General features: G+C 34.2%; 1 protein-coding gene across 2 annotated transcripts in view; it reads left to right on the forward strand.

Annotated features, from left to right (window-relative positions):
- Nucleotides 1-17,089, forward strand: part of LOC106641213 (RNA-binding protein 5) — a 153,112-nt gene that overhangs the window by 30,672 nt on the left and 105,351 nt on the right. For both annotated transcript variants that reach the window (XM_089595695.1, XM_014355547.2), the window contains 4 exons: nucleotides 13,442-14,056; nucleotides 14,133-14,202; nucleotides 14,802-14,875; nucleotides 15,660-15,773. In XM_089595695.1, the coding sequence (XP_089451821.1) occupies nucleotides 13,472-14,056; nucleotides 14,133-14,202; nucleotides 14,802-14,875; nucleotides 15,660-15,773 (843 nt within the window). In that variant the 5' untranslated portion in view covers nucleotides 13,442-13,471. The remainder of the gene's footprint in view (nucleotides 1-13,441; nucleotides 14,057-14,132; nucleotides 14,203-14,801; nucleotides 14,876-15,659; nucleotides 15,774-17,089) is intronic.

Genomic DNA, 17,089 nt, shown 5'->3' on the forward strand with positions numbered 1-17,089 from the left:
ATAAAGGTATATCTGACTTCTTACTCTGAATATTTTAAGAAAAAAGTAATTATGACAATCTTGACGTTGTTATTTTACATTTTAAATTGCTTTTTCTTACCATGAGCACCAAGTTCAACTGCCGCTTTCCGCCCTCGGGTAACAGTTTGTGCCCTCACAGGGCAAGGTAAAACAAGTACAAGTAGCACTCCGGGAGTGCAGGCAGAAGTGAAAACTTGAACTTATGGCGCGTTGGGCACTTTTTTGGGTGAGCATTTTTAGGTGCGCTCGCGACATGAGAAATTGTACATAAAAAAAAATATAAAAAACTCTCAATCTCGTCTGTCGCGAGGGCACGAACGAATGCCCATGCAAAGTCTGCGTATCACCGTTGGTCTGAGCATTATTCCACGCTCACAGTTCATGCTTGATCGCACATAGCGCCGCTGACTGGATCCCACCGAGAACTACTTCGCGCGAGAATTTGAATTCAAAATCGTATGATTTTTTCAACAGACAGTAGGCGCGGAAATTCAAATTCGAAAGAATTCTTGGTATACTATTTATGTATGTAATCATGTGGCGTCTCACATCTCTCGCGCTTCAGGCTCTACTTGCCAGGTGGCCAAGCCCCTGATATTCGCTCCCGTCAAGCGGCGAAATTCTCGCACGATTCATATATAAGCGCGATCGAGTCACTCTAAGCCCACACCTCTTCTGTGTCTAAGGCAGGGAGCACGTCATCAGCCTTACTGATGAGTCCTGGCGTGCTCTCGGGACGAAACACCTTTTTTCTCTCTTATAGACGACCTCTTGATCTCTATAATCACACAACATTATCCAATATTTTTAGGCATTAATTAGCCTATAATACATACAAAGATTTCTTTCGAATTTGAATTTCTGCGCCTACTGTCTGCTGAAAAAATCATACGATTTTGAATTTGAATTCTCGCGCCAAGTAGTTCGCGGTGAGATCCAGGCAGCGGCGCTATGTGCGATCAAGCATGAACTGTGAGTGTGGAATAATGCTCAGACCAAGAGACCAACGCTGCTGCGTATAGCATGCAGCGCTTTCGCATACCTATAGGTATACATATATACTAGTAGCTAAGCTCTAAGTATACATATAGGTATGTAATCTCGTCTGTCACGAGAGCACGAACGAATGCCCATGCAAAGAGCGCGTACAGTATACACACATATTATAAGAATACACGCGGAGTATATCTGTGTAAAATCTCGTCTGTCGCGAGAACGGCTGAAAATGCTCACCCACAAAAGTGCCCAACGTGCCATAAGAAGTTTTCACTTCAAAAACAATATACGCAACTCAGGTACCAACGTACAATAATCGCGCTTTTCGGGTGTTAATATTTGTACTTCGTGCCCTAGTGATGTAATGTACCATTTTTTTGCAATGCATTTGCACAAATTGTTAAAAAACCAAACAACTTGTGATATAACTCAATTAACTGTCAAAAGTTATCATCATAAAACAATGGCTACTAAATTTTGTTCTCTTCTGCGCACATCCCACATGACACCATACTGTGATTGGTACATATATACAGTAGAATGTCTATATCTGTTGTCATTACAGTTATGGATGTAAAGGTTCGCAATAAAAGTACACAAAATTTTTTTACTTCAGTTATAACACGTTTATTCGCTACATTTGTAGGGGAACAATCTTAAGTTATTTTAAGTCATGTACAAACAATCTCAAAGTTCAAACTAAAAGTAAGACGTCAAAAAGCACGAGTATAAGAGTGTGCAGATCAACAAACTACAAAAAAAAAAAAAAAAAAATAACAAAACTATACATGTGTAAGGTGGCCGTGCAGTGCCATACGGTCAAAAAATTATCATTACTGCGCATGTAAGCAAATTCAACGACGAGCGTCAAATATATATCTCACAGTAGGATATTTACACATGTTCATCTTTAAAACAGCGTGAAATACTTTAGTATGCCCTTTTAATCTATTGTAATTTAGAAGATACAATATTCTAAACGCGAAAAAAGTAGACTGTTTTAAAAGAAGACACCTCATGAAGTCTTATTTAAAAATACTTTCTGCTAGATCAACAAAAGTATAAAATTGCATGCATGAATTTGTAATTGATAATAATGTTAAAAAAATTAAAATATATATTTTATCAAGTAGTGCAATTGCGCGATGCAGGCGAGTTTTAAAAGTCCGCCGTTGCGCCCACGTACACTATTTACTTATAAGTTAGAATTTTAAATTTTCAGTCGATGAAAATAAATATTCAATTTGGAATTTCAGTTTGTACGCTTTGTAATGATTTTCAGTAAAAAATTGGTGATAGAATATTTTAAATATACTAGGAAGCTTCGCATCCTGCGCACTCTGCGCTCCAACCCCCCAAACTTTTTTGATTATACATATTTCTAATAATTACTTAATCTAAATTGAATGATTAAATTTTTAAAATAAATTTAAGTTCAAACAAATAAAATGACCTTGATTAGCCAGCGCTTGTCTACTCAATTTCATATGTACATGTAAATGTACCGCCTTCCGTTACTCACGACTAATCAGATCACGACGTATTCTGTCGATAGTCATGTGATAGTCATTCTTTTAGGATAGATAATAAATAAGATGTTCAGTCTACGAAAGTGCTCATATAGTGCTTTTTCTTTTATTTTCTTCGGCGAGAGTAACTAGATCGTAAATATAGCTGCATGAATTGGTTACTGTTGTAAGCGTGTATGCAAAGTATATATGCAGAAAGCTGCGTCGATGTATCGATAGAGCGATGAGGGTATCAGTATATTAAGTACCCGAAGAATCAATTTGTTAAAAAAAGTAGATAATCCAATACGAGTACCACCGTTTGAACCGTTTGAATTTGGATTTCGCTAAGTATATAAAGTCCGTATAAAGTTTATTATATACGGTTGATTCTGACATAAGTGGGTCATTTCGTGTCCACATAAAAATATGTTAAACTTTCGTGGAAACAACTTTCGAGCTGATACATTCACTTCTTAATAAGATAATAAAGAAAATATAGTCGGAATGTCATTTCCGTACCTTGTCCAACTCTCAATTTCTTACCTAAAAGCTCCTACATTATCACTTATAGACTTTGTATGCTACATTTACGCCATAACATTCATTTTTTAACTATAAGCAAGAGTTTTTATCAATACTAAATATCCTATGACTTGCACGAAAATGCCGGTTATAAAAGAAATCACTTAAAAAACCACACTTGTGTTTCGTTACACCTTACAGTGGTCACTTTTCTAATCTTACATCATAACAAGATAAACGCAGATGCCAAACGTGTCATAAATTTAAATATCCTTCATTGGTACGTACTTCAATTTTGGTGTGTACGAAAATTTTGGTGACTTCCGAATCCCATAGCCCCAGCAAAGATAAGTAGAGAGATTGCTAACGCCAATGCTACAAGGTGAGACGACTATTTGGCACTGGTCGGGGTGACCCGCTTTGGCCAGCCGTCGAACCGGGCGCACATTTTACGAGTGTGAGACTCGTATCAAACAGCGTGCACCTAAGAGAAGAGGAGTGGATTCGCGTGAAAATGAGCATATAGGCGCACATTTTGGAGACACATAGAAGGGGTATACCAAATGTGTGCCTACGAGGAGAGAAGCGGAAACGTCGACTCTATATAGCTATATATCTGAGCGCGCAGCCAAAGCAAGCCACGACGGAAGTTTGTCTCGTTTGACTGCAACCGAGTGTATGCTATATACTTGTATATTTAACTGACTCTTGCTCTCCCGCTCTTGCATCAATGTTGTCTTATCAGTCTGATTTAATTTAATTGTGGAACTAAATAGTGGTGAAAATAAAATTGTGGTAAGCTGATACTTATCGTTAGAAAAACCATTTCGTAATTTCATAATGATGAAATAATTTCTTAGGATATGAGTGTAATTCTTATATTTTCAAACTCCCGAGAAATTATTAACATCCAACGTGAGAGAAAAAATACGAAGGCATAAGAAAACTTACACAAAACTCCCTTAACAGTTATTTTCCGTCTTTTGTTATAAAAAAATTTAGGTATAGCAGCTATACTTATTGTATTGATTAAATATATAATTTCAATTTCAATTATATGATGTTGATCCTAGAACAAAGTTTTAATTAGCGTATGTAGATATTAAAACTAAATACCTTTGAAAATTAATCAACAAAAATCTGAACAGTAATGAAAAACAGATTTTATAGATCAAGATTGATTTTTGCGTAATACTATAGGGGGGGGGGCAGGTGTGGCACCCTAACTTGAGTTGCAAATAGTATTAAGAGACTGTAAATATGCAACTATAAAGAAATAGAAATGAAAAGAAGCATCTGTTGATAATTAGTAGTAGACTTGGAAAAAAAATTTTTTTTTAATTTATTATAAATGGCAAAAAATTGCTTAAAGTTAAAAAACTGTTCCACTTACCCCATCAGAGGGCACGAGATGGCATAGGGTACCGTACGCGTAGCACGGTGGTTATTAAATGCTTAGTGTGTAGTGTAGTTGTAAGTATTTTCATAATAAAACTAATTTTACTTTTAACAAAATAAAATGATTGAAAATTTTACGATTAGGCAACTTTATTTTTTTTCTGTGAGTGGACAATTACACAGAATAAAGTTCACATATTTTTTTTAAAAACTTTTTCGAATAAATGAATATAATTAAGTAATGTATTTAAAATAATATAAAACTGTCATGTATTAACATATTACAATTTTTATAGACACTTGATACAATTTATCAAATGTTAATCAACTACGTAAATCACATTTTAATACATATTTTAGCGCATATTACAATCATTTTACACTGATAACTTGAATTTTGAGGATTTAGCTGTATTTTCATCTAAATAGCAAATTTCAATTTTTTCATTATTTAAAAAAGTGTCCTCAGTATTTAAAATTGAGGATTCTGGTATGACTTGTCTAAGATGAGTTTTATTGCTAAAGGAATGAGCATTAAAAAGTTAAGGGCACGTGGATGAGGACTGAATAAAATTAATTTGACCTTTATCAGAGTGCTTAGGTGTCTTGCAAGGTTTTTTGCCGTAGTGTTCGTACCAGATAATCTTTTGCGCTTGCCAGGCAAACATTCAGATTTTGCCCCCTGGTTTAGATGATTTCTTGCTACATTTTTCTTTTTTTTTACACTTGTTGCTTTATCAGCCATAAGATTCTCTTTGTAAGAATCGCGGGTGATTACAGCTGATCTACCTTTTTTTCTTCGTAATGCTGGATTGCTTTGGTCAAGTTTACTTTCTTTGGTTGGAACAGTCAAGTTGATTAACGAAAGAATTGTAGTTTTTTGATGAGGGATCCTCTGTATGTGACAGCAAGGAGGTACTCTGCATTTAAAGAGGAATCAAGTAAAAACTAAACTCGATTTTCAATTTGAACAAGTGTTATACAAATAGCAAACAACAGTTACCAAAAAATTTATCAGAGGCTGTGTTTGAACTATATATAATAGAGAAATTCGTATATAATTTTCTGATGTATTGCTATGACTTGTATTCGTTGAGTTTTTACCAAGCACTGAGGTCTTGCACCCTCCACTGGCCTGCTTATATGTAAGTACATCATCTCTAATGCAATAATTTTTAGAGTTTCCTGCACCTACAGAAGACTGTCACTCTTCAGTTCTTTGGGTTGTAGAGTTTAAAGGAGGTTTCATAATCTCGTGAACAATTTTTTTTAGTTCTGTAATCCTTGATTCCCATTCTAAAATTAAAAAATAAGCCAGTGGTATTTTGAAAAATAGTCATTAACAAAGTTTTCTTAAATCAGTTAAATAAGTGTGTCGAAAAATTGAAAAGTTTTAAACTGATTTGTAATTCAATAGGCTTCTTTATTTACCTGGTTTATTGGAGTTGCATGGATCCAAAGAAATTTGACCTTCTAAAGCACAAAAATTCAATTCAGGAAACACAGTAGAATCAAAAGGATACATTCTACATCTTCTGAAAGAGTTAATGGCAGTCTCCATTTTTGCAGAATGTATATAAGCTTTTCCAAAAATTGAGTAAAGATTTTTTAGGGTATTTTGATTACCCCGACGCTGAAAAGCAGCTACTTGAGCACCAAAACTCTTATTTAGTGGACCATTAAAACCCACGTCTAGTGGCTGCATTTTATGAGTACAATGTGGTGGGAACCATAGTATTTCCACACCATTTTCTTTTGCCAAATCTATGACGTTCAAATTCTTTACATGAGTGACGTGCCCATCAAGGAGAAGCAAAACTGGATTCTCTGGTGTTGCTTGGGAGAATTTCACAAACTTTTTAAACCATTTAGTAAATATATCAATCTGCATACAACCAGTCTTATGAAATTCTGCCCAAGCCCCAGCTGGTGTATCCTTGATAAACTCTAAGTTTTCCTTTACTCTAGGAAATATTATGAGAGGTGGCATAAAGGTACCTGCTGCTGACATATAAATTGTGGCAGTTACATTTTCACGTCTTTCAGCAGCAGTGAAACCTCCTACTTGTTTACGTCCCCTTTTTGCAATTATCTTTGGTGATGATTTGGGCACAATGGATATACCTGTCTCATCAACATTGTAGATCCTATTAGGTGTATAAGAGTGCTTGTACTTATTAAAAATCTCTTCAAGTAGTGAGAAGAATTCCTGCACAGCTTCTTGATTAAATCCAGTTGCTCTGGCAGAAGATGTATGTTCAGCTTTTCTGTATAAAAAATCATGCCTACTTAAAAAGCAACGCAACCAGTCTTTACCGGCTTTTTTGTTTGATTGAACGTGTGAGGAATGCTTAATTTTTCTGCGAATTGGAAAGCTAATTTTCTTACTTTAACCCCAGTTAATCCAAAAAACTTTATTTCCATCTCTGAAATGTACCTAGCTAATGTCTCCTCTTGCACATAAGTAAAAATATGGAAGAATCCTACGACTAAAATAACCGTTGCATGATCTATTCTGTTGTAGGTATACAGAACTGATGAATAAAACTTGAGTGGTACCTTTACTTTGATCGTTGTTGAGCTCTGACGTTGGAGTGTGTTTATTTTTATTCACTTTCTTTGGAATAGTAGACCTTGGCACACCAAATTCTTTTGCAGTGCCTGTACATGAGTATCCATCAAGCACCTTCTAAACAGCCAAGTGCATTTGCCCGTCAATCCATAATACATCTTTTTCTCGTTTTCTTACTTAATTTCGGACGATGACTAATAATAATAATACCTTATGATTAACACTTAATAAACTAACAGGTACTAAACATTGCAAGTCGGTACTCAAAGCATCTTGTATTGTTAACATACGGATAAGGTTAGGTATAAAATCAGCAAACGGTCCACGCAGCCGACTTACAAGCCTTATGGCTGTTCACCGTGCTACGCCTACCCTACCCAAGGTGCCACGCCTGCGCCATTCTAATAAAATTTTATACTGTTCATTACGGTACTTATATAAACTTTAGAGTAAAAAAAACGTTAGACGAGAAAGTTAAGGACCTGAGCTATCAAATTGACCTATTTTCGTTTACAAAACACTTTCGATTTGCTTTAAGCTATTGAAAAATGAAAGAAACCTTTTTTCAGTAAACTAAATTATAAAATAAATAGAAAACATTATTTCGTGACATCAAAAACTCGGAGGATGATAGTAAGAGCCTTTTTTATTAAATTCCTATAAAAATCTTATTTTAAAAATGCATAAATATTAATTTTATTAAAGTGCCACACTTTGCAGCCCTGCTCAACTTGCCCTCCCCTCTCTTGAATAAGAGCTACTCAGCTGAACTTCATTATTGGTCTAAATTATTGAGACTAACCATCAGCGTCCGTCTACTGTGAAAAACTGCATGTTAAAATTTTTATGAGTAAAAACATTTAATAAATACATTAAAAACATTTTTGTAAAATTAAAAAAAATTTTTTAAATCCTCTATCAGGTATATAACTTGGTTGTAATTTTAGACTGAAAAAAGAAAAATGAAACAGAATTTCGATCAATAATTAAACAAAATCATTTTTCAAGTTTTTAGGGTATAAGAATTTTTGCAATATATTTTATTGATTTGTTACCAAAAAAAAGTTCATAGTAGTACGCAAGAAACACCTTCAACTGTTAATTAAAAAATCAATCTCGATCTGTAAGATCTGTTTTTAATTACTGTTCAGATTTTTGTTGATTAATTTTTAAAGGTATTTAGTTTTAATATCTACACACGCTAACTAAAACTTTATCCTAGAATCAACATTATATAATTGAAATTGAAATCACATATATTAAATTAATACAATAAGTATAGCTGCTATACCTAAATTTTTTTATAAGAAAAGACGTAAAATAAATGTTAAGGGAAAAAAGGGTTTGTAACATTATTTATAAATTTAAATAAAACACATATATAAAAAGAAAATTAACCAGAATAATAAATTACAAAACAACAACAACAAAAAAAAATTCTGCCGACAATTGGAATCGATCCTTGGATACCAAAATAAAAAGAGTAGTGGCATAAGCCCTCACCATCTTAGCTATCGGTAGTTTGGGTGCAAAAATCTTGAAGTCGGATATGTTGATTGACAACCTACGGAGCTTGTCCAACAGTTCATAACAATTATGATGAGGAAAAATAATAAATTAGTGGTTATGGCTGAACTGCCGTCGTTAAAAAATTTCTGAATATTTTTTCAATATAATACTGGATTTAAAAATAAGTATTAGCGTGCAGGGAAAAAAAATTCTTAATCGGCGCAAAAATGAGAACTGTAGCCAGTTTTGAAGATAAAAAAAACTAGGTGTGGGTCTCGGGACCCACTACAGATGTGAAACATCAAAGAATATGTTATTGAACTCGGTAGTATTTGATTGTCTATGATAAAAATAGGAGTTTTTGTCAGATCAGTGCAATCGTCTCCAGCGCTATTTTGCAGCCCGAGGGACCTGCGAAACAGGGCCCAAGGGACGTAAGGCAGCCACATACCAGTGGCGCTTATGTGGCGAATCCTATTTTTTCTATCGAGCGCACACCTGCCTCTTTAAAACCTGCGACACAAAAGTATATCAGTAACCTTCGAAAGGTGAATGAAGTTTCATTTTCCTACTTACCCTTGCTATTCATTCGCTACATACATCATTCTCCTTACAGTCCAAAGATCGAAGGCTCAAACATGAATAAATATTCATTCATTCATACTAAAGCTGCTCTGCTAAAATATAATAATTTCTGAGTTTTCGAAAAAAATATTAAACTAAAACAGTAGTCTATTGAACAATTTATTCACTTATACAATTTAAAATCGAACCAAATTAATTAATTAACATTAGACAAAAATTAACATTTTTAATCAGTTATGAACCACCCTACAACAAAAAAGAATCGAATTCCTTATAGTGGGAGTGGCCTCAGCTTGTGTGCAGGAGGTGGGAGATTCACATCTATTTGGAAACTGTCTTTTTTTCCTATTTTTTCTTTTGACAATTGGTTATGGAAAAAGAAAAAAAAATAATTCAACAAAGTTCAAAATGTGTGCTGTGGTGGTGTCGAGTGGTGTGTAAAGGTAAAGACACGGGGGGGGGGGTGGTACGGTGGGGTGGGGTTGGTGAAGGGGAAGTTACATGCAAAATCCACTTTCGTTACACATTTTCTCAAAGTCACCAATCTGAAATCGTTAATTTACTCTCGTGCATAACGCACCTACAGAAGTATAACTTCAAAAAAGCATAAGAGAAAATAAATGAAAAAAGTGTCCGTAAGAGTTAAGCTGGGGGAGTCAGGCGATAAAGCCAGCATTATTTCTTTGATTTTAAATTTTTAAAAAAAATTTATTAGCTTTTGGCAAGGAGCATTTTGAGAAATAGTACTGCCAATGTCCGCAATTCTAATTACCTTTTACAGAGCCGAGAATGAGGGAACAGGGAACGGGGTCAGTAGGTTATTCCGGGTCTATGTTGCGATTTTAATAGGCGGCAGTGGGATGTCGCTGAGCCACAAGACCTAAATTCTCAGCCGAGAGGGGATGCTCACCTGCGGCATCAAAGCAGTTTCGAGTTTGGTGCAGACTTGGACTGGCAGCTAACCTGGGTGTCCCAGGTCTTCTTGATCTACTTTTTCCACTTCCTCAAACTGCGTTTGCTCCACGTCTTTCTAAGCTTCTTTCCTCTCTTTCATAATCGCCTTGAGCTAGCTTCCATGCAAGTCTAGTTCGAGGGGTAAGCGAATCTCCCACTATCAGGGGCCGCAGTTTACCCTCATTTTAAAGTCCCGCTCGTTATGATAGGTGAGATCGTCTTGGTGTTGCTACTGCTGTAGCTGGCGTCGTTTGAGCTGCCGTTCTAGATACTCGCCAAAGTCCGGAAGGTGGTACATTGGCTCCACATTGCGTAGGCACCACGGCACTATCTGGGAAGAATGGATCAACCTCTTTCTTCTCGGCTGGAGGGACTCTCTTACACCCAGTTTGATGGTATAGTGCCTCTACTATTGGATATTGACCCTTCATGCGTGCTATTCCTTTTTTACCACTGGGGCATCCTTCTTGTTATTCAGTGACTGCAGAACATTGGTATCTGTAGGAGCAACATTAGGACTTTGTGGTGGTGCAAATCAGGGCTTGAGTTTATTAAGGTTAGATATATGCACAGTGGTGGTATCCCCTGTGTTGTCATCTTATATCTCTATCACAAATTTCGACAAGATCTTACATATTATACAAGGGCCAACGAATGTTACGGCAAAATTAAAGAAAAAATTAAAAGGATAATGACGATGACATGTGATCTTGCCTCCAGACTTTTTTGTTTTACATGAACGATCCTGGGTGGGGTTTTTTTGTGTATCTATATATTGCTTTAAAAATGGACGGTGAAAATGTGTGGGCCACCTTGCTAGCACCAGCCCGTAATATATAAAAAAAAAAAATATTGTCCATAAGTTAGACCACTATTTTATCGAATAAATTGGATTTTTAATTGAAATACTAGGATTATCACGTGAATCTACAAGCTTCAAGCTACTTGTGACATTATCATAACATTACCTACAAATTTCTTGTTATTTAATAAATTGCAGTTTAATCAACGTGGTCGGAAGCCTATAATGCACTTACTGTCTTACAACACTTGTCAGATGCCCCAACTTTATAGTCACGAGGATTTATCCTTTTTTTAATAATAAAAAAAACTTTTCAAAAATATATTAGTAAATAAGTCACTTTAAAGAGAGAGCCTTGAATTTTAAGGTCCACTGATTTTCAAGACAATAAGAGTGTCTTAAATCCTTTATATTTGACGATTAACGCATAGGTGGCCCATAAGATGGCTGGTGGCTCATAATAGGCACCTTTACCTTATATAACTACACCCAACAGTTTTCGAGTAAAAAATTCCCAAAATTTTCAAAAAATGTGGTTTTTTCAAATTTTCTGGTCTCTACTAGGCTACTAAATCAACAGATTTTCATACGTTACAACACACAAATATTAACTATTAACCTTCCTCAACAATCTCCAAAAATAAGAATGTCAAAAAGATTTATGGCAAGTTTAATTTTGCAATAAACGTTCAGGACGTTTCAGAGCACGCTATGGTGTGATTGTATACCTAGATACACGTTTTGTGGCTCTGCGTGTAGTAAACATAAATAGGTAAACACTCGCACCGGAACACGCTCTGAAACGCCCTGAGTGTTTATTGCAAAATTAAACTTGACATAAATCTTTTTGGCATTCTCATTTTTGGAGATTGTTGAGGAAGGTTGATAGTTAATGTCCGTGAGTTGTAACGTATTAAAATCTGTTGATTTAGTAGACTTGTGGAGCCCAGAAAATTTAAAAAAAAACCGAATTTTTGCTAGTTTTTTTACCGAAAACTATGGGGCTTAGTAATATACATCCCAGTTGATTATTTATTCGGAATGGGCCAAAGTATAAGGATTACATTTTTTTCTTTTCAAAAAATTTTTGTTTTGTTTAAAAAATTTCTGACCGCATTTTCGCCTAGCAAACTATACTTCTCCATACAGTAGAACACTTTAAATAAGATAAAGCAAAAAAAATTTTGGGCGAATTATATTTTCTAGACGATTACTGATTTCGCCCCGTCTAAATCACGTATTATAGGGTTGAAAAGGGCGTTAGGTTTTTTAGGGTTGAAAAGGGCGTTAGGTTTATGGAACATTCATGCTCCCCCGTTCACCCCGTTGACTTTTTTTGTTAAAAAATTTGCCGACACCACAATTTTTAACGTAATTCTCCCTTTTTTTTTTTTTTTAACTCCTTAGATGTCAAGCCTTAGTGTGCCACTGCCACTTATTCTCAAGAGTCCAAACCCTAACCTCAAAAAATTGGAAAACACAGAAAAAATAGATTAAAAAAAAAAAATTCTGTAAAAATTAGTTTTCAGGAGTTTTTAAGGTCTCTGATCATGAATTTATTGTTTGTTTATACAATTTTAAAATGGGAGATACAAAATAGCGGCCAAAAACTAAAAATTCTGATTTATTGTGCGTTTTTTCGTATTAATTACTACAAACGATCTTTTTCGTCTGTGATTACGAACTCATTACTTTTATTATGAAATTTAAAAATGGTCGATACAAAACGGCGATTGGAATCTAAATTTTTTTATTTTACAATCACTGTATAGACAATTTTTACTTTGAGTTTTAAAATACAAATTATATGTTACTTCCTAAAAATTAAAATGTGATATGCAATACAAAGTGGTACACACGCAGATTCCCCTTGGTTTAAATTACAAAGGAATCTCTTGTATTTCAGAACTTAAAATAGCAGATACTAATACTCACACACCTACATATGTCTACATATAAATTTATATGGGACGTTCTTTGTCAAACGGAACTAAGATTTGCCCAAAATTCTACAGGTCGTAAAAAATGTTTTATGGGCGCAAACTGTAGCTTAGTTAGTAGGCTTTTTGTTGCTGCCTGGCTATTTTTCGAAAATTAAAATGGCGGACCAATATGGTGGCTGCAGTTAGTCAAAATCAATCTGAGGCAGCAGTTTTACCTCATTTAAAATAGTTTTGGACCTTAAAAAATTCAAGTTAAAGCCTAATAATATGTATTTTTCATCGTTGGCAATTTTTTTTTTTCATATGAATGTACTTACATACACGCTTTTACACATACTGAACCGTTCTCTCTTGTATCATTATTAAAAAAAAAATTTGTGGATCTATTTAAAATTTAATAGGTTTATCTAAAAGCTATTCTTAATACCAACAGACGTTAAGAGATTTCGAGAGGTCATATAAAAACAATTTTACGTGATTTTTCGTTTGATTACGTGATTACGAGAATTTGAATTTTTTATTTATTCTTAATTTTTTCTACATATGTATATGATTTATTAATGTTGTATGCATGAATACAATATTCAGCTGTGCTTATTAGAATTGACATAATAATTTTTTTACTTAGTTTCAGATTAACTATTCACGACTAAACAGCATGTATAATAGTGCAGGAAGTATTGATCCATGGGAACCAGGCTTTGCGCCGACAGACAATAGGCGATCTATACAAGATCATGTAAGTACAGATTTGGACTATCAGCGAAGCTACAGGAATAGTAGGTCTCCAGATTACAGTGATCATCGGGATAAAATCCATCGAAGTCCTGACTACAAATCTTATAGACGTGACAGAGACCGATCGCGAGATAGAAGAGATCGGAGTAAAGAGGATCGGGAAAGAATTTACCGAGATCGTGAAGAGAGGTATGGACGCCAACGAGAGAGAGATTCTCTTGAAAAAGAAAGGGAGAGGGACAGAGATAGAGAACGAGATCGTGAGAAAGAAAGAGATCGAGACAGAGACCGCCGAAGAGATCGTGAGAGGGAACGTGAACGTAGATCACGAAAAGAAGATCGCAGTCGTAACCAGGATGATGATTACAGTCATGAAAGTGTCGACTATGATCAAGAACAGTCTCGCACCTACAACACAGCCATGGAAGGAGTCCATTACAAATGTCAGACACCTAATAACACAATTATGATTCGAGGACTTGCCCAACATATGACAGAAAATGATGTAAATCACAATTTACTGATAAAACTTTTGATTAAGTGCAGCATATTAATGAAACGAAATTAACTTTTAATTACAGATCCGGCAGGATATTTTAACTTGCGGTTTGATGCCAAAAGATATTAGGCTTATACGAAAGAAGGACACAGGTATACGATTCGGAAATGTATTTTAAATTATGAATTCTATATTTTATCTTACCACTCCATGTTGACAACTTGATTCCATCTGAAATAGTTTTTATAGTTACGCCTGATCAATTTACATTTTTACATCCTTTATTGTTGCAAATTTTCTTATTTCTTAATTGCATTTGAAAGAAATCAATGGTAAGTAGTTTGGAAAAAAAAACTTACTTTTTAAAGTAATACATAAAATATACTTGATTTTGGTTATTTTCCGAATTTCTGAGAGTAGTATCTTGATCAGATTATGCCAGCAATACTAAAAATGTCCAAGGTTTAATACAAAAAACTCAAATTATTTTCTTAAAAACTCAAAATATAAAAAAATTTTAAGGAATTCATTAATTTTTAAAAAGATAGATTTTTATTACAAATACAACAGTGAAACCTAAAAAGAAAGTTTTTCAAAATTAGGCAAGTAAAAAGGTATTATGCTCTAGTCAGTCATTCGAAATGTTAGACTCTGTCAATGGTTGGAACTGTGTCACATTGCCTGCCCTCTCGGAGTCTTCCAGGCATGAACGTGGATTAACTTTGGAAATCTATGTATTTGCTTTGTATAGGTGCTTCTCGAGGTTTTGCTTTCGTCGAGTTTAACGCAACCCAAGAGGCTGCAAGATGGATGGAGATGAAACAGGTAGAATCGAGTTCAATCAAGTGTTCCAAACAATGAATGTGTTGCTCTGAGTGTCTTAGCGACGCCCCGTGGCACGACAGGGCAGGGTAGCAAAGTTCGCTGGGCCGCCCTCTCTAGCCTAGCTGCACTTCTCAATCAAGGCCACTTCTACATACTATAATTTTTTATTATTTAGGATGCTCCTTTATGATTTATGCTCGTATATAGTTTTGTGGAGATTTTCCGATTCAAATTATAAATTTTTAAGTTTTGTCATAATTTCATAAAAATGGAAATAATTTGATTATTATTTACACACTGATAAATGCGGGTCGCTGAATCTAATTATATTTCATTACAGTGTTTGTGTTTTTTTGTTTTTTTGATCCATATTATCTTTAATACCAAGTACATTAAAAATCTGCACTCCTGATTTTTGCTTTAATTTAAAAAACTGCCATTTTCTCTCTTTATAACATAACTAAAATGGCTTTAAGTTTTCCATCATAAAAGTATTTTAGATTCAGCTTTAGGTTTTGTCAGAAATACTTCTTAATATGAATGAGTTTAAAATTTTTGTACAAATCAAGTTTTTTATGTTCATGTCACAATGGATATTGCGATTTTTTTTTTTTTTTTTTTTTTTTTTTCGTGAAAAGTAGCTTATTAGTAAAAGATTCTGTCCTTAAATTTTAAGTAAAAAAGTCTAATGATCTGTTAGAAAAAAAACATCCAAACGGTCGGAAAAGATACAAAGTTAAAAAGTAATAATCCAATGTAATGACACTTTCATCTTTAATTTCAGGGAGTACTAATGCTTCAGGATCAGTATCGAGCTCTAATGCAGTACAGTATTCCCAAGGAGTATCATATGGATAAACTATCAGGAAAAAATACGCAGGATTGGCACTGTGTTAAGGTACACGTAAAAAATTTGAAATTTAAATTTTCAAAAACTATTGCTAATGTAGTATGGTTAAGCTCATAAAAAACTATTTGAAATCCAAAGCAATATTAAACAAGTAATATGAATAACTAAGTCAAAGCTATATCACTTTATGAACTCATTTTTAAAAACGTTTCCTAAATATGCTGACTACGCCAAACTTTTAATATACAGGTACAAATGTTGAAAAAACTCTATTAAAACTCTAAAACTGTGCTTTCACAGAAAACAAGATATAATATTAATAAATACCGTTAGTAGATGAAAGAAATGTATTCTAAAAGTTACGGCCATAGTAGAACCATAGTTTAGGCTGCGGTTTTCGTAGCTTGGGGGTCCTGGTAACTCGTATTCACTAGTTTAAGACCCAGCCTTTACTTACTTGGCTCGCACCTCTGAAAAGTTACTTTCTCATGCGCATATACCGACTGTACTCTGAAGGTTTAGAAGTCATGTAAAATAAAATCCCCTTTCCTGTGTAAGTGGTTGATGTCACAATTGAATCCGAGGCAGTTTTTCACTATATCAATGACGATAGCATATATATGTGTATTAACGCAGCATTGCAGATCCTATTGGGTACAGTTCTCAGAAATGGCTGTAAAAAAATTGATAAATAAATTAAAAGATTTTTATATTTCAAAATAACCGGTCCTTTTTAGCATAGAATTAGCTAAAGCACGTATTAAAGTAATCATTGTTACAAAATAAGTAACACTTATCTTTAAAGAAACAAATAACATGCTGAACAGAAATGGATACGCTTCTAATTTCGATAATCATGATCAAAATCTGAGTGTTTGTTAATAGTGGTAATACCTAGAAGTATCAAACAAAAAATTTTTTTTAGTTTCTGTAAGTTCTTTAAAAATGAGATTCTAAATAGTTACGTTTAAATTTAACTACATTATATTTTAACCCTTATTTCAACATGTTTCTAAGCATCACACAATGTACTGTACATGATATTTCTTAAATGAAATGATTCTTCGTACAAATTGTTAGATTTTCTGTCCATATTAACGGTAGAAATAATTATCTAATCACTTGCTAAACAGCCTCGGTTTTGTGGACTTTTACATTGTTTTTTAACGCACTCAGGCACACATTTACACAAAAATGATCTTAAGATTTTGATGTAGCTCTAACTTATTAGAACCATAACTATCATCTTTAAGAAGCTGGTGGTCAAAGGTACTTCTTGATTATTTTCAAGATTATCATTTATGTAATAATTATAACTAACAATATGATAGTTCAAACTTCGCGTTGGAAGCTTAAACTACCAC

Source organism: Copidosoma floridanum, unplaced genomic scaffold, assembly GCF_036245765.1.
Source record: "Copidosoma floridanum isolate Cflo_tuat_1 unplaced genomic scaffold, Cflo_Japanese_pri ptg000027l, whole genome shotgun sequence".
NCBI classification, from domain to species: Eukaryota; Metazoa; Arthropoda; class Insecta; order Hymenoptera; family Encyrtidae; genus Copidosoma; species Copidosoma floridanum.